The sequence below is a fragment of the Lycium ferocissimum genome, chromosome 4 (genome assembly GCF_029784015.1).
Source record: "Lycium ferocissimum isolate CSIRO_LF1 chromosome 4, AGI_CSIRO_Lferr_CH_V1, whole genome shotgun sequence".
NCBI classification, from domain to species: Eukaryota; Viridiplantae; Streptophyta; class Magnoliopsida; order Solanales; family Solanaceae; genus Lycium; species Lycium ferocissimum.
Window position 1 is genome coordinate 14270049 of NC_081345.1, and position 27025 is coordinate 14297073.

Genomic DNA, 27025 nt, shown 5'->3' on the forward strand with positions numbered 1-27025 from the left:
GAGATATTTCCGGTTCTCTGGTAGCTATCACATGCTCGAGCAAATTCATAAGCATCCTTGAACAAAGTTGGCCAAGAAATCCGACCAAGTACCTTGGCAAAATGCTCTGTCCCAAGATGATGTCCTCCATAGGGTGATGAATGACACTTCTCGAGAATCGCTGAGACCTCGTCCTCTGGAACACATCTTCTGATTAGCTGATCTGTGTCAACCCTGTGAAAGATAGGGCTCATCCCACACATAGAAACGACCGTCATGCGTAATCCGCTTCTTCTTCTCGTGATTAGCACCGTGGGGGTAAATCTCACTCACTATAAAGTTCACCATGTCCGCATACCATGGCACCTCAACCGATTTAAGAGCGAAAAGCTGTTCGTCCGGAAAAGTTTCATTAATCCCTATTGCTTCATCCACATGTTCCCGATCTTCTAACCTTGATAAGTGATTTGCCACCTGATTTTCTGTGCCCTTTCGATCAAGAATCTCGATGTCAAACTCTTGAAGCAGCAGCACCCAACGAATGAGCCTTGGCTTTGCATCCTTCTTTGCAAACAAGTAACGCACCGCCGTGTGATCAGTGTAGACAATCGCCTTCGTGCCCACCAGATATGATCGGAATTTGTCAAAAGCGTAGACAACCGCCAATAACTCCTTCTCTGTGACGGTATAGTTCATCTGGGCCGCATCAAGTGTCTTGCTGGCATAGTAAATAGGATGAAAAATCTTGTCCCTTTTTTGACCAAGGACAGCTCCCACAGCAAAATCACTGGCATCACACATCAAAATAAATGGCAGAGACCAATCGGGTGCGATGATAATAGGGGCTGACACTAACCTTGCGTTTCGCTCATCAAAAGCCGTCGCATGTGCTTCATTAAACACAAACTTCACATCTTTCTCTAAAAGCTTGCACATTGGATTAGCAACTTTAGAGAAGTCTTTGATGAACCGTCGATAGAATCCGCATGCCCAAGAAAATCGCGCACTCCCCGACCGAAACGGTGGTGGCAATTTTTCAATTGCCTCAATCTTCGCCTTATCAACCTCTATTCCTTTGCTCGATATCTTGTGCCCAAGAACGATTCCTTCTCGTACCATGAAATGGCATTTTTCCCAATTGAGGACCAAGTTCGTTTCTTCACAACGAGCTAGTACAGCGTCAAGATGATTCAAGCAGTCATCGAAAGAATCTCCAAAAACAGAGAAGTCATCCATAAATACCTCCACATAATTTTCCACCATATCTGTGAAAATAGCCATCATGCATCGCTGGAAAGTACCTAGCATTGCCGACAAACCGGGCGGGCATCCTCCGGAATGCAAACGTGCCATATGGACATGTGAATGCGGTCTTCTCTTGATCCTCGGGTGCAATCATAATCCGGTTGTAGCCCGAGTAACCATCCAAAAAGCAATAATAGTCATGTACCCAATCGTCGACATCCGATCCATTGAAAGGGCGGAAAGTGATCTTTTCTCGGTGGCGTTGTTCAGCTTGCGATAATCAATACATATCCTCCAACCCGTAACAGTCCGTTGAGGTACCAATTCGTTCTTTTCGTTTTCCACCACAGTCATGCCCCCTTTCTTCGGGACACATTGTACAGGACTCACCCAATTGTCGAGATGGGATAAATAATGCAAACACAAGCCACTTGATTACCTCTTTCTCATGACCGGGTTCAGTCTCCTCTGGCCCTCAATGCTAGGCTTGCTGTCTTCCTCCAATAATATTTTGTGCATGCGTGTAATGAGCTATTAATACCCCGAATATCAGCTAGCGACCACCCAAGGGCTCGGACTCGATCTCTGAGTACTCGTAACACACGTTCAACCTGCACATCATTCAAATAAGCCGAGAGGATTACGGGCAATGTGTCTTCACTACCCAAGAAATCATAGCGGAGATGAGACGTGTAATGGTTTCAATTCAAGAACCGAGCCTCCTCAATAGATGGTTTCGCTTCTTTATACTCCGGCCTCTCTAGCTCCTCAACCGGTGAACGTCTCGTAGATTTATAGACACTCTTCCACACGAAGTGTCAAGAATACTAAGACACTCTTCCACTTCGGAAGCGTCAATTTTCAGATCTTCCCCATACACCAAAGTCAAGAACCCTCTCCAACATCTCGCGAAACTAGAAAATGATCTAACATCCTCGCATTACGCGAGAGATGAGTAGGCAATCGTGGTTGGCTCAGTTCCACCAACGGGAAATCATCTTCAACCTCATAACGGGCCGGAAGTTTGGTAGCTTTAAACACATCAAAAGTCGCCTCTGTCCATTAACTTCCGTCACGTTTGTTTGACATCTTCCATCCTTCACTCCACCAAAGGTATTGACGGATTTTGTGCGTCGGAATATTTCGAGATCAACAAGAAAATAAGCTGCCAAGAACCCTCTCCCATGATGAGAGGGACACTTTTATCTCGCCTCATAATCAAGTATCACAAAATCAACCTACGACAAACGGGCCGACCTTCACAAGAACATCCTCAATAATGCCATCGTGATACGCGAGAGATCGACCGCTCAAAGAAAAGCTCCACAGTAATCGTAAATTTGGCAAGAGAAAAAAAGAGATCTCCCAAGCCCAACGTTCAAAATTATAATTTGTTTGAATAAGTTCAAGATTCTACAAAGTGGGCACTCGCATTAATACTTTCGCACCTAAGTCACACAATGCTAGCTCAACTTCAGGCCGTGTGGTTGTGGTATGTTTCCAATTGTAATGGAAAAGTTTGAAAGTTCGCCTCGGGATCTTTCAACTTGTGTTTCCTAATGGTTAGTGTGAAGGAATCTTGTTGTCATTATTCTTGCCTCACTCGTAGTGGAACCGCACGAATATGTGAACAATTATGAATTGAACTAAACGATGAAGTGGGTAAACAGCTTGATCGAACTCGTCCATCGCCGTTTGTTTCGCAACCACATCTTTGATATATTTAGCATATTTTGGGACTTCTTCGCAATTTGGTACTTATGCCAATCCACCAAAGGTATGTTGATGTGTACCGATAATTCGCGCACTATTCAAGCAATTGAATTTCCTCGTGCCAATCCGGCGAAACTCGTTTCGGCCGCTCGAGGCGGGGCCCGTATCCCGAGAGCGTATACTTGTGTGATTTGGGCGGGCGCACCACTTCCCCGGCATAAGAAATGCGCTCAAAAACTTGTTGCTCGCGACCGTTTCGCTTTGGATCGCCCCTCGCCAGCGTGACCGCCCGCGGCTCTCGCTAGGTTTTTCTCAGGATTTCTTCTGATAGCATGTCGGCGCTTCTTCGAGCTCTCCCACCATTCCTCAAGGTGACCGCCTTGCATTCTTTCGGTTCTTTTCGGTATCACTAGGGAGAGCACCGATATTTATGAGGTCCGACATTCCGCATAAGAGCCAACCGCCCCATCCGAAGCTCAAGCTCATGAATAGATTTTTCGCATCTCGCTCGAATTTTCCGATTTCGTCGCGTCACTTGATTCTCGAGCAACGAGTCGCTTCATCATCTCCTCTAAATTGCTCGCCGACGTATTCGTTATGGTTACGAGCTCGAGGACGAAAGGCCGAAAATCGTGCGCACAGGAAAATCCCGCTTCCCAAACGGGAGTATTGTAGTTGTTTCATAATAGTTCCCCCGATTTCCGCTACCACATTTTGTTGGCCCCACAAAATAAACGGACTCGGATTCAATGGACAATTTTTATAGTCATGAGGTTCACCACAACCTACACATGCCACTTGATTTCCCGAATATGCCGAATCGGTCGAGGTTGAATCGTGCCGAGCTTGGGAAACACCCTCAACATCACGTTAGTAAGCGGAGTACCTATATCAGCCCCCGAATAGCCGCAACATCATCAACTTTAAGAACCCGAATACCGCAACATCATTTTGTGGTAACCCCGCTAGTCTCGTGATATTCATGATGACCTCGTACATCATCTCAAGAAGATCTTCCATCTCTTCATATGTTTTGTTCAAGATCCGCTCTCGAGCCGAAGCATTCAACAGGCCTCGATTCATGGTTAAGTCCTTCTACGAAATAGTTGCCAATGATCTCCTTTGGCCGTACGTGATGAGAAGCGGGGCCGCGCAGATAGCCCTTATATCTCTCCCAAGCGTGTGGCAGAGATTCAGAATCATTCTGAGTGAAGTTAGCAATTCTTCCTCGCCATCTCCTTTGTTTTCGCGAGAAGTTAACCCGTCGATAAACTTATCGATAGTATCTCCCAAGAAGTAATAGACCTCGCAGTAGATTAGTCAACCATTCCCTTGCTTCACCAATCAATGAAAACGGAAATAAGGATAGCTTCACATAATCATCGGGGACATCTCTATATCGGAAATTCTCGCTCAATTCCACAAACCGCATCAAGTGCTTACGCGGTCTTCACTAGATTTACCCATATATCGGCACGTATGTTGCACCACCTCGATCGTTCCTTCTTTTTAGCTCAAAATTTCCATGATTTCGTGCCTAACAATAGCCTTAGCAATAGTTGCCGACTAGGCCTAGCATAACCGGGAGAGAAGAATTCGTTGTTCTTGTGCTCTTGCACCCCGTTCATCGCCGTCTCTCGGCTCTATCCTCTCTCGCCCGTTCAAGAGCGAGCCTTGTCGCTTCGTTAGCCATTCTTCTTTGTCGGTGAAAAGTTCATTCGATTTCGTGATCAAGATCAACTAACGGTGCTCCCGAACTTCGAGTGCGTGGCATAAACCGAGAAGCTCGAAGTGACACAAGTAGAACAACGAAAAGTAAAGACTTGAATAGAAAAACAAACTTAAATTAGAAAAACAAGAAATTTTTCTAAGTCCCGCAATGCGCCAAAAACTTGTTGCTCCCAAACGCACACGCAAGTATACGTGGTCGTACAAGTAATATAGACCGGTTAAGTCGTGATATCGATCCCACAGAGACTTAGATTCTACTGTTAAACTAATTCAAATTCGGATGAAACTATTCAAGAAAGTGAAAATCAAGATTGTTTGTTGAACTAAACTACAACTGAAAAGTAAACAATTTGTGATGGGTGTTTGTTGTCAGAATCGGGAATATCTTGACAAAGATTGTAAGAATTATCGATGAGAGAAAGATCTAGGGTCATGGCTTTCGACAATCCAATTGATCTTCGACAATTTCACCTATCTTATTTCCGAGTTACTAGTTGACGGTTAATTATGCTTTATGATATTCTCTCGAACTACTCACAAGCCCGTAGATGTTACCGTAACGCCTATATCTCTATGGTCATTAGAGGTAACAAGAACGCATTTATTTCTCCGTATTCAACTAAGTAGTGGCTAAAGGGTATATCTCTATCCTCGTAGCGAATCGATTAAATCGAACAAACTCTATTTATTCTTATTACGTACGTGAATTCCTTTCTCAAGTTCAATTCGCGCACTACGATAGTGTCTAACTATTGGCCAGATAATCAAACAATTAAGATCAAGAATAAATAAGCAATCCAAAATATGGAAAATCAATAGATAATAATTGTCATCAAATCAACTTTCAAGTCTTTCGCCACAACCCTAGAAGTAAGAAGTTTAGCTACTCATGATTCGTTAATAGACAAAAGAATTCATGAATAATCTAGGGTTGAAAAAGATGAAAAATAAAAGAAACCTAGAGAGAGAAAAAGAGAACGGTGGCTTACAAATCCTTGAACAAATCCCAGAATACCGTTCTCAGCTATTTCCCTGTCTATATATAGGCTAGGGTAAAAATAATAATTAAGGAATCCAAATCCTAGTCTAATCGGGAAAACATCCGCAGATCCCCGCTTTCCTCACGCGATGCGGAAGGATCGCGCAAGGATCTGCAGCTTCTCGCCTTTAGCCCGCGATGCGGGCTGATCGCCTGACTTTCTGGAGCTTCTCGCGATCCTTCCGCATCGCGGAAGGAAAGCGATGTTCTGCAGTTGATTACTCTCCTTTTAGTTCTCCCTTCGCGGTTATCGACTCGTCACCTCGGCCAACCGACATCCGCTACGACTTCCAAGCATTTCAAGCACATTTTCCATCGTTTGTCGTCATCGTACCTATACACATAAAACATAACGACATAAGTTCAAATACGACGGTTACTTCATGAATTAGGCGATACAAGTCATCATAAGAGGTTGTAATACGACACAAAACATGATATTTGTGCCAAATATCAACCAACAAGAATGGCCAATTCATATGGAGCTTCAATTAATTCCTCCCCTTTAAATTGAATACGAACCTCTAAATTAGGTGTACAGCAATAAATCGTTTAAAGCTCGTGAATCCAGACTGGCGACCTCAAATGGTAAATCCCAGAACAGATGTGTCTCGCCTGAATTTAAAAAGGAGATGTCGCCGGATTCGGAGCTCGTTTCGGGTGCTTCTCGTGGTTCTCATATGGTGGTTGTCAGAGAAGATGTGAGGCAGTAGTAGAGGATAGAAAGGAGAAGGAGGGTGGGGTAGGTGGGGCTGTGGTGGGTTTAGAAAATAGGTTTTTTTTTTTTTTTTTTTTAATGATTTTGCTAAAAATAGTTTTTTTCTTTTCTTTTTTTCTTATAATTTATTTTTAAATTATTATTTTGTATCAAATGCCACATGTCCTCTTTTAATTAGTCATCATGCCACGTCACCATGAGTGTCTTTCACGCACTTTGTAATATTAGTTGATTATCAAAAAAGTGCCTAATTGGAACAAAATTCGTATAGTCTAAATGCTCCATAGGAACAAGGAGCACTTGAGGTGTTCAAGTAAAAGAAGTGGACGATCACAGGTGTCTGCTGATGGGTTTAGCCTAAATTTAATTATGAATCAGGCTAGATGTCATGAATTGGCTACTTGACCACATTCAACAGGTCCTCTATAAAATATGAAGCGTGAATCGAAAGACCCAGCAAATTTATAGACTCGCTCTCTCAGCTTACCCCTAGGACAAGTCTTTAAAAAATTAAAGTTCTAAATATATAACAGATTTAGACATCAATATATGGTCATGCAACTGAAATACAAGTCATAAACATAATCACACAAAAGAATCATGATGATACTGATGCAAAAAAAAATATTTATAACTGATATGAACTTTTATGGTACATTCATCCACGTATCTTACCTATTTTCGGAGCGCTGGTTGTCTTTTGGCAGACCCGTCTAGCGCGGTACGTCATTCATCTGTCTTATCTGGTACTAGTTCAATAACATAGAGCTACTATTTGGACAAGATCTAGACACATTGTGCCAAGGATGTGTGTGATGTTGACAATGCGATAAAATATTCTAAACAACGAAAGAAATCACATATACATCAAGAGTCCGCTAACTAGTATATCAAATAATTTTGATACACATCCTGGGACACTGACCTCGATGTTGAAACATGCACGCCTTCCATACAAACTAGATACTTTACATGCATACAAACAATGCATAAGTCATGCTCTTGAAGAAATGCAAGCAATTAATATAAGAGTTAAAAGTCTCACTTGCCTAAAATACAACAAACTCTACTTCACTTGAATCGCTCAAAAGTGCTCAAATGAACTCCAATGACCTCAATCTATTAAAAGCCATAAATAATGGGCCCAGATTAATCTAAGAAGACTAATCTCATAATTTTATAATACCCAAAATCAAAGTTAAATGTCGATCAACTAAAAAGTTACCCCTCGAATCAACAGATTAATTTCGAAACAAATTATATTGAGACATAACGCATAAGCTTGGAAATATAATTCTTTTGGAATCCAAGATAGAGAGCCCATTCTCCATTGTTTGTCAAAAATAATTAATGTCCCGAAAATTAGGATTTAAATGTCTGATGTCTCATGGCAATTGCGAAATATTCATTGCATTTGCGGACGAAGCTTAGGCTGAGGTCTCACATTTAAAACCTATACTTCACTTTTGCGTCTACCACTTTTTTGGACTTTGCTTCGATTTTAGGAAGTCAAGCCTGATGCCCTTGATCATAAATATGACTCATGTGGTTGCAAATGCGACGTACCAAAACCTAAAACACTCAAGAAATGTTGAAATATAAAATGTACCGAAACACCCCCTGGGCCCTTCAGATTTCATCCCAATATGGCCGCAAGTCCCAGAACACTAAGGTAATTGTAACTACCCGTTTAGTTATTATAGTGTATTGACCCATTTAACCTTGTTGACCCTTCCTCAAGTCCCATTAGTATGATCTATGACTTACTGAAGTCATTGGGTTGATTTCCACAAGGTTCGAGTGTAAATTGAGTCATTGATGGAGAAGCTAGTTAAGTTAGCGAGTAAGAGTTGACCACGGTCAACGCCAGGTTAGGATGACCCCATGTCAATATTTTGAAAGTTCCAACATGTTAATATGATGATTTTGAACTTGTTCACAAGTTTTGGTGAGGTTCCAAAGAGTTCCAGATGGGTTTGGGTTTTGTCGCGCTCGTATTCGATGTTTTCGCCATAGGTCTGTGGATAGAAACGGCTCCATATTGATCAAATGACCTTTTTTTTTAGTGAGTTTTGAACCATTAGATCCATATTGAAATTACAAATCCATAGCAAAAAGAATCGTCACGTTTGGCCTCCATATGAGGGAGTTATGCCCGTTTTCGTTCGAGCTGTTCCAACTAGCCGGTGGCAGCGACCAAAGGGTCGCTATAGCCGGACCGCTGCAGCGACCAACGGGGGGCAGAAAGCCCTATTTTAATACCCCAACTCCTACCCATTACCCCCAAGACCCCAAAGTCAGTTTTCAAGAGAGAAAGAGGCAAAATTCATTCCATTATTTGGTGAAAGCATGTTAGAGGGTAAGTCCCCATCTTTATTTGTTCCTTTTCCTTTCTTCTTCAAGTTTCATGATTATTTTAAGGTCCATCAATGATGGGTGAAAATCCTAGAACCCTAGAATTAGTAAACTCTTAAATAATTGGTAGGTTGTTGATTAATCATCTAGGAGTATAGATTATCACTTTCTAGGAAGGGAATTTGATTTCTTATGGTTGAAATTGCATGTTGAGACTTAGGGTTCTAATAAAAATGAAAATTTTGTCCTAAAATCTGTTTTAAAGGGTAAAATTGATTAGAAACCCATGAATTGAAGGTTAATGATTGTAGAGATAGAAGTTATAATAAATTCACCATTAAATGATGGTTTCACTAATTGAAAAGGGTAGAAGTAAGTGGGTCTTCTTCCCCAAATTATTGTTCTTGTTTAAATACATGGTTTATTGCTTACTTAGCATCATATTATTAGCCTTTGACTGTTATGCAACACTTCGGAAATAGAAGACTCGTGTGGAGTAGTTCGTGGCTCCTGTTCTGCATTCCACGTAGGTTATGGCTTACTTTAGTTAGATTTTGATTAGCGAAGAGTATGTATTGTGTAGAATTGATGGGAGAAAGCATGATTAGGTCTTCGGACATGGTGTTTTGGTTGGATATTAGCTAGGTTGGTATGACTTCTAATTTTGTGGGCTCGCCGCCATTACGTTATGTACTGAAATATGAGGTGTAGTTGTATTCATGTTGCGGTGATTCGGGATGGATTTCTATTAGGTTGATTGTTGTTAAGGGTGGCTTGTTACCCTGTTATTGTGATTGGACTTATTGCCTAAATTGTCGTGTTGTACTCAGTTCTCTCTTATTGTGACATATATTATCGGAGAAAGGAAGGATAATGAGTTTCAGCTTGAATTGTGATATAAATTTATGACAGTGCGTAGATGAAAACTTGATATATGATTTACTGTTGATGATAATATATAGAAAAGTGGAGGTTCTTGGTAATACGTGACAGAGTTGTGAGGCGTACTTGCTACATGTGGAAGTAAAGAGGGACATAGACTATTATGTTGGTTGAGACGGTTTGTATGATTCATTTCAGGTCGAGTTGATCCAGTCTTGATATGAGTTCTGGCTTTGTGACTTGTATCTTCACTGTTGCTTTATTGTTTTGCATTGATTTACCACGTTTACACTCATTTATGCATTCATACACTCATACATGATGGAAATAGTTTGGAAGACTTGTGGCATAATGTCTTGTGTTCGACATTGATATTGCTAATTGTTCATAGTCCATACATACTAGTGAATTGGAATATGTTGAGACATACATTGTGATGTGAAATTAGTGAAGAAGTTAATATAATCTTCTTGTTGCACTTGTGATACTATTTGATACATGGTACATGATGAATTGATCATTGAGAGTGATGTGACAGTGTTACTATGCATATGAAAAGGCACATTTGACTAGGGGTGAGGATGTGGCCTAGTTGTGAGCTCGTAGTCCAAAGTTCATTCCGAAAATGAGTGGTATATGATGTGGATCCGGGTCCAAGGTTCTTTCAAGAGCGAGGGTTTATGCTCCGGTACGATGAGTGAATCCGGAACGAGTGGTACATAGACACCATGGGTCCCCTGCAGGTCATGACTACTGAGCAATGACATCAGTTAGCATGTGTGTACAGTTCGAGTGATTGGCCATTGCATGGCATTGCATTGCATTCCAAATCATTACATTTTATTCTGCATTATTATATGCTCGTTTGTTTCTGATTTTGGTATGGATGTTGAATGCCTATTGTAATATAATGATGACCATTAACTGAGTTAAATTGTGGATTAGTGACCCTATCTGGGGAAGGAACTTGGACTTGTGATTACAAGGTGAGATTATTGAAACTTGACAGACTTGTGGGTTAGAAGCTTCATCTTAGGCTGTGACTCCATTATGGGATATTCTGTGACTTGAATTTGAGTGTTAAGTGCCTATTTGTTTATCTTGTTGATTTTATACTTACATGCGTGAACTAATCTTAGTCGGCCTATGATGCTTACCGGTACATAGTGTTTGTGTGATACTCACTACTGGAGGGTCAGCACCCTTTTTGAGTGCGGATTGTGTTCCGAGAGATTTCATCCGATTACATCTCTAGCTTGGAAGCTAGTTTGCTCGATCGATCCGAAGGTGAGCTTATCCATGCCATGCCACCTGAAGATCTCTTTCCGGATGTCTATTTTTATTCCAAACATTCTTTGTTATTATATTTGAGATATACTTCATTCTTTAGACATTGTTAGTTAGAGTCCTTGTACGATGACTTAAGATTTTAGGGTGTAATAGTTAGAATTCGCACTTATATTATCTATTATTTATGACTTTCTTTATTTATTCATTCATTCACTTATCTTTTGACTGCTAATAAATGATTAAAGGAGTTAAAATTGGCTAGTAATTAATAGGTTAACGGTTAAGGGTTTGCCTACTAGTGATAATAAGGTAGGTGCCCGCACGATTGGTAATTAGGGTCGTGACAGTAACATAAACAAGCATTAAAACATGCAATAGAATACAAATGCTTAGAAAAGGTTGAATTTTTACAGTATATCAGCAATGACACACTTTTCATCACTGCTACCATCTCGACATTGTGATATCAACCACTATACGACTAATGTTCATGGATGCACTTTCATTATTGCTTTACCATGATTAAATTATTCTTTTTGCTATCATGTTGTCATTACTACTATTCTCGTTGAATCTCTATTTGCTATAATAGAAAAATAACGTATTTTAAGCGTAAAATAGCACAGTATACTAGACTCATATCGAAGAACTGAGCCGAACAAGAAAAATCAAATCGAAAAATTACGAGTTAGTATTCGATATAAACACATTGAAGACCAAAGCATTGAACGAAATTACTAAAAATCGAATCGAAGTGTCGGAGCATCAAACGATGTTGCAAATTAGACAAAGAAAGGGTATTAAAGTTTTAACATAATGAAGATCATACCAAATCATACAAATCTGACTTCACTCATGAACAATTTAGCAAGATAGGTATTTTAATAATAACTAGTCTCTATAAACGTGCAGTTGCACATTATTCCCAAACAATCTAATGGAATGCTTGAATATAATTAGTCGTCATACATATTGCACACCAGTTCCTACTCGCTGCCTTCTGTAATCAGTCATTGATTCTAAAGCTTCATGCATAATTGTAGTACAAGAAATATTATTAGAAAAAATAGTAAATAGCTAAGGATAGAAAAGGAGATCAATTTACTTAAATTAATATGATAATTGGTATGTTAATAAACGTAAATTAATAAGATTAGGCCTTATTGCATGAGTTAGTTATAGTAGTAATAGAACTACTAAAGAATATTCCTAACTAGTAGTAATAGGGTTAAGTATTTTATTTACTAAAATAGACAATAGGAATATGATATAATTAGACTAAAAAGGTACAAAAGTCGTTCAATATTTGAAGGGTATTTTGATCAACCAACATTTATATTCATGCTTTTAAAATAGTATAGATTTATAGATCTAAAAATTAATCAAAGAAAAGAATTTCACTAACAACAAGGAACTTCATCCACTTTTAGGATCTTTCTCTCTTCTTTTATATGTGCAAGAAAGAGCGTTGGTAAATCCATAATTGTAATGAGTAATGACCAAATTTAAAACTATTAATAACTATCCCACCCCTCACCCCAACGTATATGGAGCCCTTTGAACATGATATCAAATCAATGATTTTAAATCATGATGATTTGAAGTTGAAATTTTGTTTAAAAATGTAATTTGGATTTCTTAAGTTGGATTTATTCTCATAGACATCGACAAATTTCCGAATTCTTATACAATCTTACTAAATGAGCAAATCATAGTTCATAACAAAAATAAGACACCACTGGAAGACCTTTCTAAAAAATACAATATCAATTGATCGTACCTTAATTCAATAAAAAGGAAAAATGAAAATGAATTGTAATGTAACTACTCTTAATATAATCCTCCTACATGGTATGAACAATCTCTTCATGTCGAGCACGCATTTCCCAATCAGATGACCGAGAAACTGAACCAACATTGTTACTTTTAATATTTGATATAAATGGTTTGTAAACATGGTTGGTAAATATATCTACCAACTTATGGATCTTTTACAAAATATAAACTTATGAGTCAAGTTTTACATTTAGGGTCTGTTTGGAAAGCCACCTGGTAATTGGAATTGGTGTAATTACCAAGGTAGTAATTACGACCTAGTAATTACACACTATTGTAATTAGAACGACCAGTTTGTTTGTCATACTGTAATTACAACGTAATTACAAGCGTGTTGTTTGGTTGCACAAGTGTAATTATACAGTTTGTTTAATTTAAAAATAAAATTTAATTATCAAAAATTTAAAATTAATATTAAAAAATATGTGCCTCGATAAATGATATTAAATTAGTTATTTAATACACATTGTTTCTTGAAAATATATTAATTAATAATCATATATTTGTAACTAATGTTGTAAAAAAATAATTGATATATATATTTCAAATTAATAATATTTTAATCTTAATTAATTATAAAACTTAAAAGCAAGCTTTTTTTGTGAGAACATCACGAATGAGATGTTTGACCCAAAAAAATAATAATAATAATTTATAGATATAATGCCATAACATTATTCAAATGTTTGATCAAAAAATCTATCAACTGTAAGTGAAAAATAAACAACATGCAATGTGAAATAATAGGTCAATAGTACTAAAGCAAATAAATTAAAATAAAAAATATAACCTAAATAAAAAATTCAATAGAAAAAGTTTTAACATAATACTCTTATGTCAAATTCCAACATTACATAAATAAGTTCTAACGTGACTTAAGTAAATATAATTCAAAAGAAAGGAAACATAAAGTCTATAACCTCATTCACAACGAAATTCTACTTTAATAACGTCACTCATTATATACCAAGTTTGTTAATGACTCATTCTTTCTAATATTAAGAGGTGTAGTTTCAAAATTAGAACAATAGCACGGTTATGTTAAATTAATAAAATAAAAAAAAATAAAAAATGCGAGCAATTACATAAAACCACAGGAAGTAAAGGTTGAGATTAAGAAGAAAGGAAATGATAGATAAATATTATAAAAGAAAATATATTTTAAAAAATAAAAATAATTAAAAAGTAAAAATAAAAAATAAATTAAAATAATAGAAATAAAAAATAAATTAAAGAGAAAAGAAATTAAAATAAAACAAAAAAGAAAGAAACTAAAAAGTAACTCTGGAATTACAGATTGTAATTACACCCAATTCTCAGCCCCCTTGAGAATTGGAGAGTGTAATTACATCCTCTCGATTACACCCAATTCCCACCTAACTGTGTACTTACGTAGGCCTCATTTGTTTTCATTAAGATTAAGACGTGCGAATACGAATGCGCGTACGAATGATTGAGATGTTGTACGTAAGAACACTGAATGCTTAAGACTGTTTGTTTTTCAACATCTGAATGTGCATAATGTATTTATTTGCCCACAATAAATATATAATTCAAATAAAAAAGTAACTAATAATTTAATAAAATAAAATATTATTTGATTAAGAAAAATGAAACAGTTATTTGTGCTAATAATGGTGGAGATGTGTTGTAGTGGGGATGGGTAAGTGGTTTTGGGAGGGGGGGGGAGTGGAGGGTTGGGGAGTGAAGGTGGAGGGAGGGTGTTGAAGGTGGGGGTGGTGATGGGGTGAAGGTGGGGTAGGGGGGAGTGGTGGTGGGTGGGGTTAGGGGTGGGTAGTGATGGAGGGTTGGGGTGTAGGGGTAGGGTGGGTGATGGGTAGTGGGGGTGGGGTGAGGGTTGGTGGTCGGGGTAAAGGTGGGGTGGGTGGTGAGGAGTGGCGGTGGGTGGGATTGGGGGTGGGGTGGGGTTGGGGGTTAGGGTAGAGCTAGTGGTATAAATTATCCAGACAAAAATACCTCTTAATGGAATTAAGACTTAACTCAAGATCTTAATGATTAAAACCTATTCAGACCTAATAAGTGCTTAGATCTTAATGTTAACAAATGCACTTAATGCCCTAACGTCTGAACCATTTAGATTCAAACCTCCATTAAGTGCAAACAAATAAGGCGTCAAACAAACAGATCAAACTGTGTAATTATACCTAATTCCAATTACCTAGGTGACTTTCCAAACAGGCCCTTAAAAAATTTGAAATCATGATTTGGAATCCAAATCATACCTTTTTGGAGAATTTGGTATTTGAATCATGATATGAAGTTGAAGTTAAAATTTCGTAAAAATTGCATAAACAAATGCCGATTTAAAATCCAAATATGAAATCATGATTTTATATCGCCTGCCCAAATGTCTACATAATTTGCTATTACTACTGGTTGTTTACTGAGAACGGTCACTCTTTGTCCTTTGAAACACTGTTTAAAAGAAACACTAACGCGGCTGAGCTTTCATTAAATAAATGTAAAACGTTGGATAAGGAAGAGGAACAGAAGAGGCAGAGGAAGCGGAGGATGCGGGTATTTTAATCCAATTTTTTTCTTTAAATTTAAGAAGGTTATTTCCGTATAAATATCAAAATTGGGGATAATATTTTAAATAACAGTCCAAAAGCCCTAGTCCTTTTGGACAAAGAGTGGGTTAAAAATGGGTGAATTAATCTTAAAAAAATAAAGTAATTAAAATGACGCTAAAAACATTATTGATAAATTAAGAAAATTGAAGTATTGGGAACAACAAAATAAAAGTTTTTAAAATAACCACGAGTTAGAAAAATGTATATGTAATAGAATAGTTAGTGGATAATGATATCAACCTAATTGGCAATATAATGAAAAAAATATTAACAATGTAGAATTACTAAATAGTTGATAATGCGATAAATAAAAATAACATAAAAGTTCTTTAACGACTATATATTTGTTTTCTTTAATTTCAAATGTTGTTAATTGGGCCTATTAGATTGAGAAACCAAATAGTATTTGATATTTCGTAAACATAATATAATATTTATTGTGTTCAAATAAGCAATATCACAATTTGACATGATTAATGTCCTTTAATATCGTCAAATAACAATCCAAAAGCCCTATTCCTTTATCCATTTTTTGCTTGTCTCCGGGCCTAATGTAAATTAAAGCCCAACTCAACTGATTGGGGCCTCCAGCCCATCCAATTGCCACCCAATCATATAAATAAATCTCTTTGCGCATAACAACTCGTGCTAGGGTTTAGGTTTCTCCTTCACAAAAATTACCATCAGTCAGCGCAGCCCCAATCCAAGAAATCGAAAATGGTGAAGGGACGCCAAGGAGAACGCGTCAGACTCTACGTTAGGGGAACTGTTCTTGGATACAAAAGGTAACTAACTAACTAACTAACCTTCTCTTTGTCTTTTTTGCAATATTCTGCTTAGTCATAAAATGGGTATTCATCCTCTTCTTTAGGTCGAAGTCGAACCAGTACCCAAACACATCGTTGGTTCAGATCGAAGGAGTGAACACTAAGGAAGAAGTGGACTGGTACCTTGGGAAGCGATTGGGGTACATTTACAAGGCTAAGACAAAGAAGAATAACTCACACTATCGTTGTATTTGGGGTAAAGTTTGTAGGCCCCATGGTAACAGCGGTGTTGTTAGAGCTAAGTTCACCTCCAATTTGCCTCCTAAGTCCATGGTACATACATTTTTGTTTATTAAATTTTTATTCAGCTGTTTGTGGTAATGGGAGAGAAAAAGATTTGTTTTTTCTAATATTTTGTTGCCTAATTTTTCAGGGAGCTAAGGTTAGGGTCTTCATGTACCCAAGCAACATTTAAGGTAACTTGTTTATGTTTTCATCGTAATGTTTAGATTTGATAAGTCATGTATTGATTGAGGTTTGTGCTTGCTATGTTCTCTGTTTTGACACAATCTGCCCTGCTATACTTCATTAATAAATAAAAGGTAGTCTGGGCTATCAACTTGCCAAGTCATATATTCATTGAGTTTTTTTGATTCCATGTTCTTCGTTTTGACACAATATGCCGTGCTACTGTTCATTAATAAATAAAAGGTAGTTTATGCTATGTAGGCTGGATTATATTTCTATTGTGCCTATTTGAAGATACATTTTGGATACTTCCTTGTGTCTTTTCCTTCTTGTCTTGCATGAATACTCAAGACAAGAATGATGACAAGGGTTAATTGAACAATCAAACAATTATGCTTCAATTTAAACTATGTATAGTCTTTCTACATATTTGTGAAAATCGCATGTATTTTAGGATTAGCTGGTAGTATAAGATCCTCCCATGTGAAGCTGGTAGTTGCTAGTTAATAAATTGTTTACTTGCCTGCATACCTCAGTTATGAAAAATTGAGCTCCTAGATACAGGGAATGAACATATTAGTGCTATCTGAATCATATCTAGGATTCCTTACCGTTTTTGATACTATGTTTGAGCTTGACAGTGTGCAGAGACTCATTTGAATTATTAATCCCGAAAGAGGTCTATCTTGCTGTTGAAACAGCATAGTATTATATGGTAGATGTTTTTCTTATTTTGATTTGTTAAATGAATGTGACTGATGTCTGATTATTTGAATGAAAACCTTTAGTAGTTATTTTGGTCGGTCTTGTATTATTCTGACTATTTGTAATTGCCTTCTTGTACATATCCTACAACTTGATAATATGAAGTTTGCTTAACCTGGTCTTATTTGTTGCAGTGGAGCATTTAGAGGTCATGGATCTGGATTTGACATCGTTGGTTGCTTTGGATGGCCATAGTTTGCCGCATCAATGTTTTCAATGATGATGAATCTTCATCCTTAAAAGTAGTTAGAGTTAAGTTTTGTAATGTGCTTTGTGGAGTTTCTCATCTTATCTTTTTGTTTTCATCAATTCCGGTTAATACCAAGGGTTAAACATCTGATTAGATGTGGCTAATTTTGCTCATGAAGCAGTGCGACTTTTTTGTATGACTATTAAGCTGTGTCTTTGCTATAATCTTTTTACTTCTACCAAGTTTTATCTATTTGCTTTTTCCATAATAATTGTTGCACCTGCTAGATTTGTTCATTATGCTGAAAGTGATTTTGGAATTGCCCGCTTTTGATTGTGATTCATTAAAAAACTTTAGTTTGGCTTGTCGTGGTGACATCTATAAATGAAAATCTGCAATAATAGAGGAGATCTCTTATTTTGTCCAATTAATGATTCTATTATTGTTGTACACCTTTTAATGTCAGCTGTTAACTGAAAGTTAGCAGGTGGAATAGTTGAGAGTTTTTACTGAAGTTTCCAACGTGGCTGTCTTAAAGCCTGTTTGTTCAAGTTTTTAAAATCAGTTTATTTTGAAAAGTGTTTTTTTTTTAATAATGCTTATTAAAAAAGTACTTTTGTCAAAAAACAGTTCGTGTTAGGTCAATTAATTTTAAAAACATTTTTGAGCAGCTATTTGTGTTTGATTAGGCTTTTACAAAGTGCTTTTAGGTGTATTTTTCTCAAAAGTGCTTTTGGATAGAAGTTATTTTTTTTAGTTTTTATGAAAAATTGCTAACTTCAAGAAGCATTTATCTTTTTTCAAAAGCTTAGTCAAACGCTTTACTTTTTTTAAATAAGTACTTATTGGAAAAAATAAATATTTTTGGAGAAATATAAGGTGGGCATACAAGCTATTAATTTTTGATGTGGATTTATAATTTTATCCTTGTGCTCCAAGGCTTAATGCTTCTGATGGAGATGCCTCAAGCAGTGTTCTGGAAATTAAACGTGTTCAGCAGTGATAAAGAGAACTGTTTCATTGGTCTGTATCGTAGGTACTAAAGGCAGAAATGATAACTTTATATTGGTCACCAATACGCTTTGATCACTTGGAAATTGTTCCCTACAAAATGAAGCAGGAGTGAAAGTTCCCAGATATTTGCGGAGGAAACTTAGTGCAACAGCGAGCTTACTTTATCAGAATATAAAAGAAAGAATGACCAATGAACAAAACTGTATATAGAGAACATCAAATCAAAGTTGCTATCTTTAACGCTAGAAGGGAATACTTCTCAGTTGAAGTAATCTAGATGATATAAAATATCTTGATGATATAAATATTCTCAGCCAACTTTGTTATTTGCTTTTTAAAACTGATAATCAAGATGATATAAAAACATTGTTACTTTTATATAATAAAAAATACAAATCCTTAAAGAGGCTGTGCTACGAACATCATTATCCAATAAGTTATTATTAAAGAAAATTCGACCTCAGTATAAATTAGTGGAATTTAAAGTCTGATAGGCGATACACTTCTTTATAAAGGATCTAAAATCCTTAAAAAAGTAATTTACGGGGTACGTCGTGTGAGCTATTTCTCCTATCGCGTCTAAGTTTTTCTCATTGGCATTCAATAAAATAAATGAGATTGATAAATGAATATAGGAGTCTAGTGACAATCATTAATGATTCGCTTGGGAGAAGTTCAATTGATCGAATTCAGAGAGATGAGCCTCTCATGGCTACATCCAACACTAGGACCTATAAAGGTATAGGGTGGTCATATGATTATGCCGATTCAGTCAATAAAGTTACTGTCGATTTAGATGATTATGCCGTTTAAAGGGGATGCTTTGAGTGTTGAAACTTATTTCGGTAAGATGCTGATGACTCCTTCGGGGACGTCAAGATCTAAGATCTAAACTGGATGAAAGCGTTGAGATCTTCTAGAGATCAGGAAGAGACATTAGGAAAGGAAAACACAACAATTCATCGTCCATCCGGGGGCGGAGCCAAGAAGGGCTTAGGGGGTTCATCTGAACCACCTTCGATGGAAAATTACACTGTTTGTACATGGTTAAAATTATTTTTTATATATATGTAGTAGATGTTGAACCCTTTGGCTTCTTCGTATTTTGAACCCCTGCAAGTGAAAATCCTAGCTCTGCCTCTGCGTCCATCAGCCTACAAAATGAAAGAGCACGTCCGACAGATGGACATGCAATCTACTCTCTACCTCTACTCCCGGTGTCGTTGATGTAAATATAAAAACAATGACTCTATTATTTGTAACAAGTAACATGAGAGATTACACCCTTTATAAAAGCAGGTAAAAGAACAAGTCCTGAACCCGGAAAGACAGAAAAAAGAGAGGTTGATCTCTATGCTAGCCCTTTAGGCTAATATAAAAGTGTATCCTACTTGCTTTTAATGGCTAAACCACAGATTGCTAACAGCCGCAGTAACCTCCCTGATATTTATGTCTTGTGAACTTAGTATATAGTATTACACATAGCTAATCTTATGACTGGTGGACCCCCAGCGTCGACCTATCGATATCTCCTTTTTATTTACACTAATATTTTCAAAGTTTAGTTCCACTCGTCATTTCATATCATATAAAACAAAGCACAATTCACTCATATATCACAAATCCGCTGCCTGTCACAGGACATACTGATTTCCCTAAGCTTTCACAAACTCATTTTGCTGTTCTCTATTTCTTCTTTCATTTCATAGCTTTTAATCTTCTGTTCTTTGTAGATTTCTTAGTTGCTATTTTTCCAAGATTCTGAAAAGTAGGGTCTTTCTCTAAATTCTCTAATCCAAGATGCTATTCAAAAGGGTATTCTTATTCCCAGTATATGATTCTGAATTAACTACCTTTTGGTAATCATAAAAATCTCATTCTCTAGACACTGCACCTCAAAATACTCTTGCACACACTTATTGGAAGTTGCGGAAATGGAAACTTTATTTCCTAGTTCGTTTTTACCAAATTCAAGTTGGATGAGTAAGAGCAGAGAATGGACTAAAGAAGAGAACAAGCAGTTTGAAAGTGCTATTGCAATATATGATGAGAATACTCCTAATAGGTGGTCTAAGATTGCAACTCTAATCCCTGGAAAGTCAGTTGTTGATGTGATGAATCAATACAAGGAACTTGTTGCAGATGTTTATGACATCGAAGCTGGATTGGTCCCAAATCCTGGTTATTTCCCCTCTTCGATTACATTAGAACTGGTCGATCATTGTGGATTACAAACATTTAGAAAGCGAGGCAGCAAATCTTCTGATCAAGAAAGAAAGAAAGGCGTACCATGGACTGAGGAAGAACACAGGTTGTTGCCTTTTCACTCTATTTTTTAGCTTTTTCTTAATTTTTTTTTGGCGTAGGTGTCTAACAACCTTTTATTAATAATAAAAATAAAAAATCCTCAAGAGGATAAGTACAACAAGGGGGCCTAGGGCCTTTACCTTACCAATCCTAATACGAACCTCTACTAATTAACAGGCATGGAGAAAATAAGAGCTAGAGATTCCTGATCTTAAATTTGTTGCTTGTGATGTTAATAGATTTTTTTTTTTTTTAAAAATAAATAAATTTGGTATAGGAGATTCCTGATGGGACTTGAGAAGTATGGAAAAGGGGACTGGAGGAACATATCCAAGAAAATGGTAATTTCAAGAACACCAACCCAAGTGGCTAGTCATGCTCAAAAATATTACCAGAGACAACTTTCAGGAGGCAAAGATAAGAGGAGGCCTAGTATTCATGATATTACCACTTTCCATTTCACGGCCGATGCGTCTGAAAACAACCTAGTATACAACATTAATTCCTTGTCTAAAGAAAAGTTATATGCAGCCTCGCCTTTGCAGAAATTCACAGCCACAACAGATATAGTGAACTGCTGGAATGGTAGCTCAAGTGATGAAATGGATTTTGGATCATCTTATGGCAGGTCATTTGTCGCGTACCCGTATGAGATTGCTTCACAGTCTTGGGATGAACATGAAGCTGATAATATTACTATTAATGATAATTCACAGTTCCAGTTCCAATCAACAAGATACTCAATCAGATATGGGGTTGATCAGTGGCAGGGTTGAAAATGAAAAATGTCTATGTAGGATTCTGTTTTGTGATGTTGGTATTAAATTATAATTGTAATTCAAGTTTAGTTTGGTATGGGTAGTCTAATTTGTATGTCACTCTTTTAGACTTGAAATGAAAATCTTCGACTAAGTCTTCTCACCAATTTCAAGCTTCTTTCATTCGATCATGTAAACATATGTCTGCCTCGCTTGCATGCTTTACACATTTTACCGAGTACTGATCGAACAATAGTCAATGCAGATCTAGGATTAGGGATGCGTTCAATTGAATCCATTATTTTCAATTGTATCCGTACTTTCACAGAGCTCAAAATTTTGAAACCATTAAGTTACATCCCGAATCCATCTCTGATAAACTTACACCAGTGAATCTACGTTTCCTTTAAGAAGACTACACAAAGACAAAGTACAGTTCACATGGTTCAATTCAAATTGAAAGATTGCAAATTTTTTGTTACTTTCATTTTGTGTAAGGAATAATGTAAATATGGAATCTTTTGGTTGTTAATTTCTTTTCCCGGCCAAACACAAAAGTGTAAAAAAGTTTTGTTTCTTTTTTTCCCAAAATTTTCCATGGAATTCTTCCATATCGAAACTTTTGAAGATTACTTCGGCGCGAGGTTTTCCACTAGCTAATAATACCACCACAACTTTTAGACTAGTGCAGGAACTTTTCTTTTTTGTTTAATTTCATAAAACTAAAGGCAAAATGGGACCTCTTCCCTATTTCTTAAATTGAGTCCAAAACATTAGGCAACAAGGCATGTACCTGGAAGCATAACTTTGCACTATATGAAATTCGAGAGGATCTGATTGAAACTAAAGAGTTTTAACTTTTATATATTGACGCATAAAAGAATATGTCATACTATCAATATGTCTGTCGTGCCACCTAATATAGCTATAAATGCATAAAAAGTAAGATCTATAACTTGAAAAATGAGAAAAGTTTCCTGATAAAACATGTAAAAATACATTGACATTATAAATATATCTTACAAGATCAGTATGTATAAGAAATCCATCGTCTGAATTTAGGAAAAGAGATGCAATTGGGACAAGTTGACTGAGTTTGATCCTGCATGTCACTTTTGCTGAGTCTGCTTTAATTTCCACTAATTTCAGAATCACCCCTTTTTTCTTTTGGGAATCGTCATGTTTTGTTCACATTATGTTCCACGCAAAGTATTACTATTATTTCGTCCACTTATTCATACTACTGCATCATAGAGTTTCTTATAGTATTAATCTTATGCTATATATCATATTAAGACAGTGATGGGAACGGAAAATAGAAAATTTTCAAGTGTAACTGTTATCGTTTAATTCTTAGCCAGTGAAGTCTTTGTCAGTCGATGCAATCAAAGCAAATTATGCAGCTAGAGTATTCCTAAGCAGCAATTGGGGGTGACAAATAGGCGATTTGGACTGCAATTAAACGGGTTAAGACGTGATGATTTAATAAAAGGAAATGTGGGTATTTAGTTATTACATTGACCTGTCCAAAGTTTAGTTGGGTTAAGATGGACGGGTTAAAGATGAGTTAAACAATAGATATAACCCAACCCCGAAACTATTACTATACATTTTGAGCAACTAAAAAGAGTAATATACTCAAAGCAGCAATGTAGCATGAGTATGTCTGGAGTATTACAAACTTAAAGCTCATGGTAAACTATATCCACGTACATGGATTTCAGTAGAATTAACCTCGCATATATGTTATATAAGTTCGTATTAACTAGTCAACACAATTAAATCTTAATTAAGGTCCCTTGCAAATTCCATGTTAATAAAAGTAAGTATAGCTCCACCAGTTGGGGAGATTCGCATCCAAGAAAAGGTCCAATGATTCTGATTGATGTCCAATATAATGATGGTTCAATGTAGACTACTCAACTTTAGTAAATGACATTAAACGGGCTACTATTACAAGAACAGCACCTTTTGCAACTTGCAAAAAAGAAGCACAACAGGAAATTCCTTTTTAACTTTGATCAAACTTTTTATGAGATTTAAATAGACCCCAGTTAAATATAAAGTCCCATAATTAGATTTGGCCCTATGTGCGGGGAGGGGGTAGGGGTGGAGTGCAGGGGGAGGGAGGAAGGGCCAATGCGTTCGGCGGAAAATTACACTGTTTATACATCTTTTTTTTTTTTTAAATATATATATAGTAGATGTTGAACCCCCTTTGGCTTTCTCGTGTGTTTACTTTTTCATATTTTGAACTCCCTTAGTGAAAGTCCTAGTTCCGCCACTGGTTGGATTGGGGGGGGGGGGGGGTGGTTAATTAGATTTTTCTTAAAAAGATAAAGAAAATTACTAATAATTTTGTTAAACCTATTCACATATCCAAAAAGGTAATTTAGGAATAAGCTTGATTCTATTTCTTTCGTTTCTGTTTGAATACACCAAAGATCTCGAATCGATAAAAAAATCATGTTCGATTAAGAAAAGATAGTTTGATCAATATTTATTTTTTGGATAAATTTTACAAATGATCACATAATTATATGTTAGTATTTAAATAGTCACAATCGTGGAAAAAAGTAACTTTTGGTGGGCTTATTTTATTTTTTCTTTCACTTTTTTTCACTTATTTCAAACAAATGACCTAAAAAAAATAGACAAATTGAGAGTCATCCATTATATGACATTGGTGCAAAATACTTGCATGACTATTTGAGAAATTACCCATTATTTTTAATATAATTAATAGCAAATAATTTGGTAAATTTGGAATGAGGTGTGCATTTTCCATGAATAAATTTCAGTTAAGACACAATAAGATCGTACTACACATTAGTGACTAACCGAATCTCTAAGCCCCAGTACTAACTTCTTTCAGCATATTAAAGTAACAATATTTATAACCAAGTACCTCTTACAAAACTTACTAACTTTTGATATGGCAAAGCAATAGAAAAAATTGTCTCTCTTTTCTAGGATAATCTAATATCTTAGTGTACATCCATGCACAGAACCAAGGTTAATATTTAATTTCAATGCTCATTCAGGAAGAGAAAAGAATATTTTCGGAAAAGGAAGCAATCACAACTAAAAATAATAATACACAATGAAAATAAAGATGAAATTTAACAGATAGATAACTGATATCACTCGAATCAAATAAAAACGCTAATAAGAAAACTAAATAATTAATGGGTAAACTAGCTAAATAGAAGATATTAACGTATTCATTTAATATCAAAACAAACTCCTGATCTTGTTATTTCCGGTTCCCTGCTTTTTTTTTTTTAAATTTATAAGTATTTTAAATTGCAGTTTTTTTTCATTTGGCCCACAAGCCTCGCCAGCCTAGCCTAGCCTTGGTCAAGCTTCAAGGGCTAACAGAGTTACTCGGATTTTAAAAACCTCGTTCTTAAATGGGCTTTAAAAAGATTTAGCCCAATCCTATCAAATAACGGGCTAGACTGGTTCGGACTAGTAAGTAACACCTATGTTAACGACTCTATTTCTCATGTTCAGCGAATTTTGTATTGTGAGACTGTCTTATTATTGATATTCAGTGTTTTGGTCGTTTTATAGCATGCTTAACCTAAAGCGTTCACTTGGCGATGGTAGTGGCTGTTGGGTGTCCTATCACGGCCTAAGTGTCAGATTTAGGTTGTGAAATTAATTAATATATAACTTAATTCACAACTCTAGTAGATGATTTGTATGCAACTCAATTATTTCATGATTACATTCTATCTTCCACCAATAACAATATCAAATAACTTTGCCCTCTAAAAATTCGACAGATAGATGAAAATAAATAACTTTTGCATCTCTGTAGAAATTTGAGTTCGGGGGTTTCATTGAATTTTTATCCTATCTTATTAAGAGTAACAATAAGGTCACACGTATATGTTTTGACTTTCTAGTTTCTATGGAGAAGAAAGTTCAAGAATAAAAATACATCGATCTTTGCAATGAATAGTAAAACATAATATATACTCCCTCCGTTCACTGTTACTTGTCCACTTTGGACTTTTCATACTATTTAAGAAATAATAAATGAAGTACATAATTTATCAATGTACCCATATTAATTAGTGCATATTTTTATTGGATTTGAAGTGATTAATTAATACTATGGGTAAAACAGGAAAAAATAAATTGTCTTTACTTGATATGCTAGAAGTGATAATTAAAAGTGAAAATCTATTTTTAGAATACTGGACAAGTAAAAGTGAACAGAGAGAGTAAAAAATACGCAGGATAGTCTTTTTTTTCAAGGTGGTGACGTCCATCTCGATAAAGAAATAAGTTTTAAAGAAGGATATATGAGACCTGGAGGTCTATTAAGGGCATAGGGGTATAATTGGACCCCTTTGCTAACAAGAAGGGAATTTTTATCCTACTTCTAATAGACCAAGAGCATCTTTGGACCAAAAACTAAATTGAGCGCGAACAATGAATGTAACCCCCAACCTAGACTATATTTTTGAACTAGAAGTAAGAAATTACACGTTTTTCCTAAGATGTTTTTTGGTGAATGATGAATACTATAAATGCAGTGCCTGCGCCAACGAAAGAAATCTGAAATTCATCGACAATAGTGCCCTTTTTCTTTTAGACTCAAGCTAATTCCTAAAACAATGAAATTACAATAGTCAATATCAAACCGTAGACAAGCAAATTTGTGCATAAGAGTAACAAAAACAAAAGAGAAAAAAGGCTGTATTTTAAGTATAGCAAAACTCACTTTAAAGAACTAAACTTAAGTTGTATTTATTTACCCCCTTAACAACTTTCGAGTTAATTAAATACCCCTTAACGGGTGACATGGCAAAGTCGTACTCAATTTCTTAAAAGCGCGTGGGATAAAAAAAAAAAAAAAAAATACTAAAACTGATCCCAACCGTACGGATGTCATCTTCTAATTGGATGATATATTAAGATTTTCTTTATATTTTATTTTCCATTTTAAATTAACTTTTTTCTTTTCTTTCTTATTCTTTTCCTTTTTCTTTTCTTTCTTATTCTTTTCCCTTTCTTTTCTATCCTCTCGCTTCTGCTCTCAATCCGCATCTTCTTTCTTCTTCTTTTTATTTTTTTTCCTTTCTTTTTCTAGATAAATTGAAGAGAGCAGATATGCTTTAAACGATAAATTGAAGAGAGTAGATATTCTTTTCTCAGATATGCTTGTTGTTCAAACCCAATTTAAACAATACCCACTTATCTAAATCACTTATTTCTCCACTTTTTGTTACAATTTCATCCTTTGAAGCTTCATATCTTCGCTAAAAAGCACACAAAGCAAAAAACTCACTTGAATTGTTGTGGGGAATAAGGAGATGGGGGCAGAGACACAAATGAAACGATGGGGAATAAGGAGAAG

General features: G+C 36.1%; 2 protein-coding genes across 2 annotated transcripts; both read left to right on the forward strand.

Annotated features, from left to right (window-relative positions):
* Window positions 1–16011: 16011 nt before the first annotated feature.
* Window positions 16012–17774, forward strand: LOC132051589 (large ribosomal subunit protein eL33y-like). Its single transcript, XM_059442729.1, has 4 exons — window positions 16012–16167; window positions 16254–16482; window positions 16583–16625; window positions 17517–17774. The coding sequence occupies exons 1-3, from the start codon at window positions 16100–16102 to the stop codon at window positions 16622–16624; spliced, it is 339 nt and encodes a 112-aa protein (XP_059298712.1). The 5' UTR covers window positions 16012–16099; the 3' UTR covers window position 16625; window positions 17517–17774.
* A 2135-nt stretch (window positions 17775–19909) lies between these two features.
* Window positions 19910–21818, forward strand: LOC132051590 (transcription factor DIVARICATA-like). The gene is made up of 2 exons (XM_059442730.1): window positions 19910–20897; window positions 21171–21818. Exons 1-2 carry the CDS (start codon window positions 20521–20523, stop codon window positions 21667–21669), a joined length of 876 nt encoding a protein of 291 aa, XP_059298713.1. The 5' UTR covers window positions 19910–20520; the 3' UTR covers window positions 21670–21818.
* Window positions 21819–27025: the final 5207 nt, after the last annotated feature.

Coding starts and splice junctions, on each gene's coding strand:
- LOC132051589 (XM_059442729.1), top strand. CDS start 16,100: ATGGTGAAGGGACGCCAAGGAGAACGCGTCAGACTCTACGTTAGGGGA. Junction 16,168..16,253: donor ACTGTTCTTGGATACAAAAG/GTAACTAACTAA, acceptor CCTCTTCTTTAG/GTCGAAGTCGAACCAGTACC. Junction 16,483..16,582: donor ATTTGCCTCCTAAGTCCATG/GTACATACATTT, acceptor CTAATTTTTCAG/GGAGCTAAGGTTAGGGTCTT.
- LOC132051590 (XM_059442730.1), top strand. CDS start 20,521: ATGGAAACTTTATTTCCTAGTTCGTTTTTACCAAATTCAAGTTGGATG. Junction 20,898..21,170: donor TGGACTGAGGAAGAACACAG/GTTGTTGCCTTT, acceptor AATTTGGTATAG/GAGATTCCTGATGGGACTTG.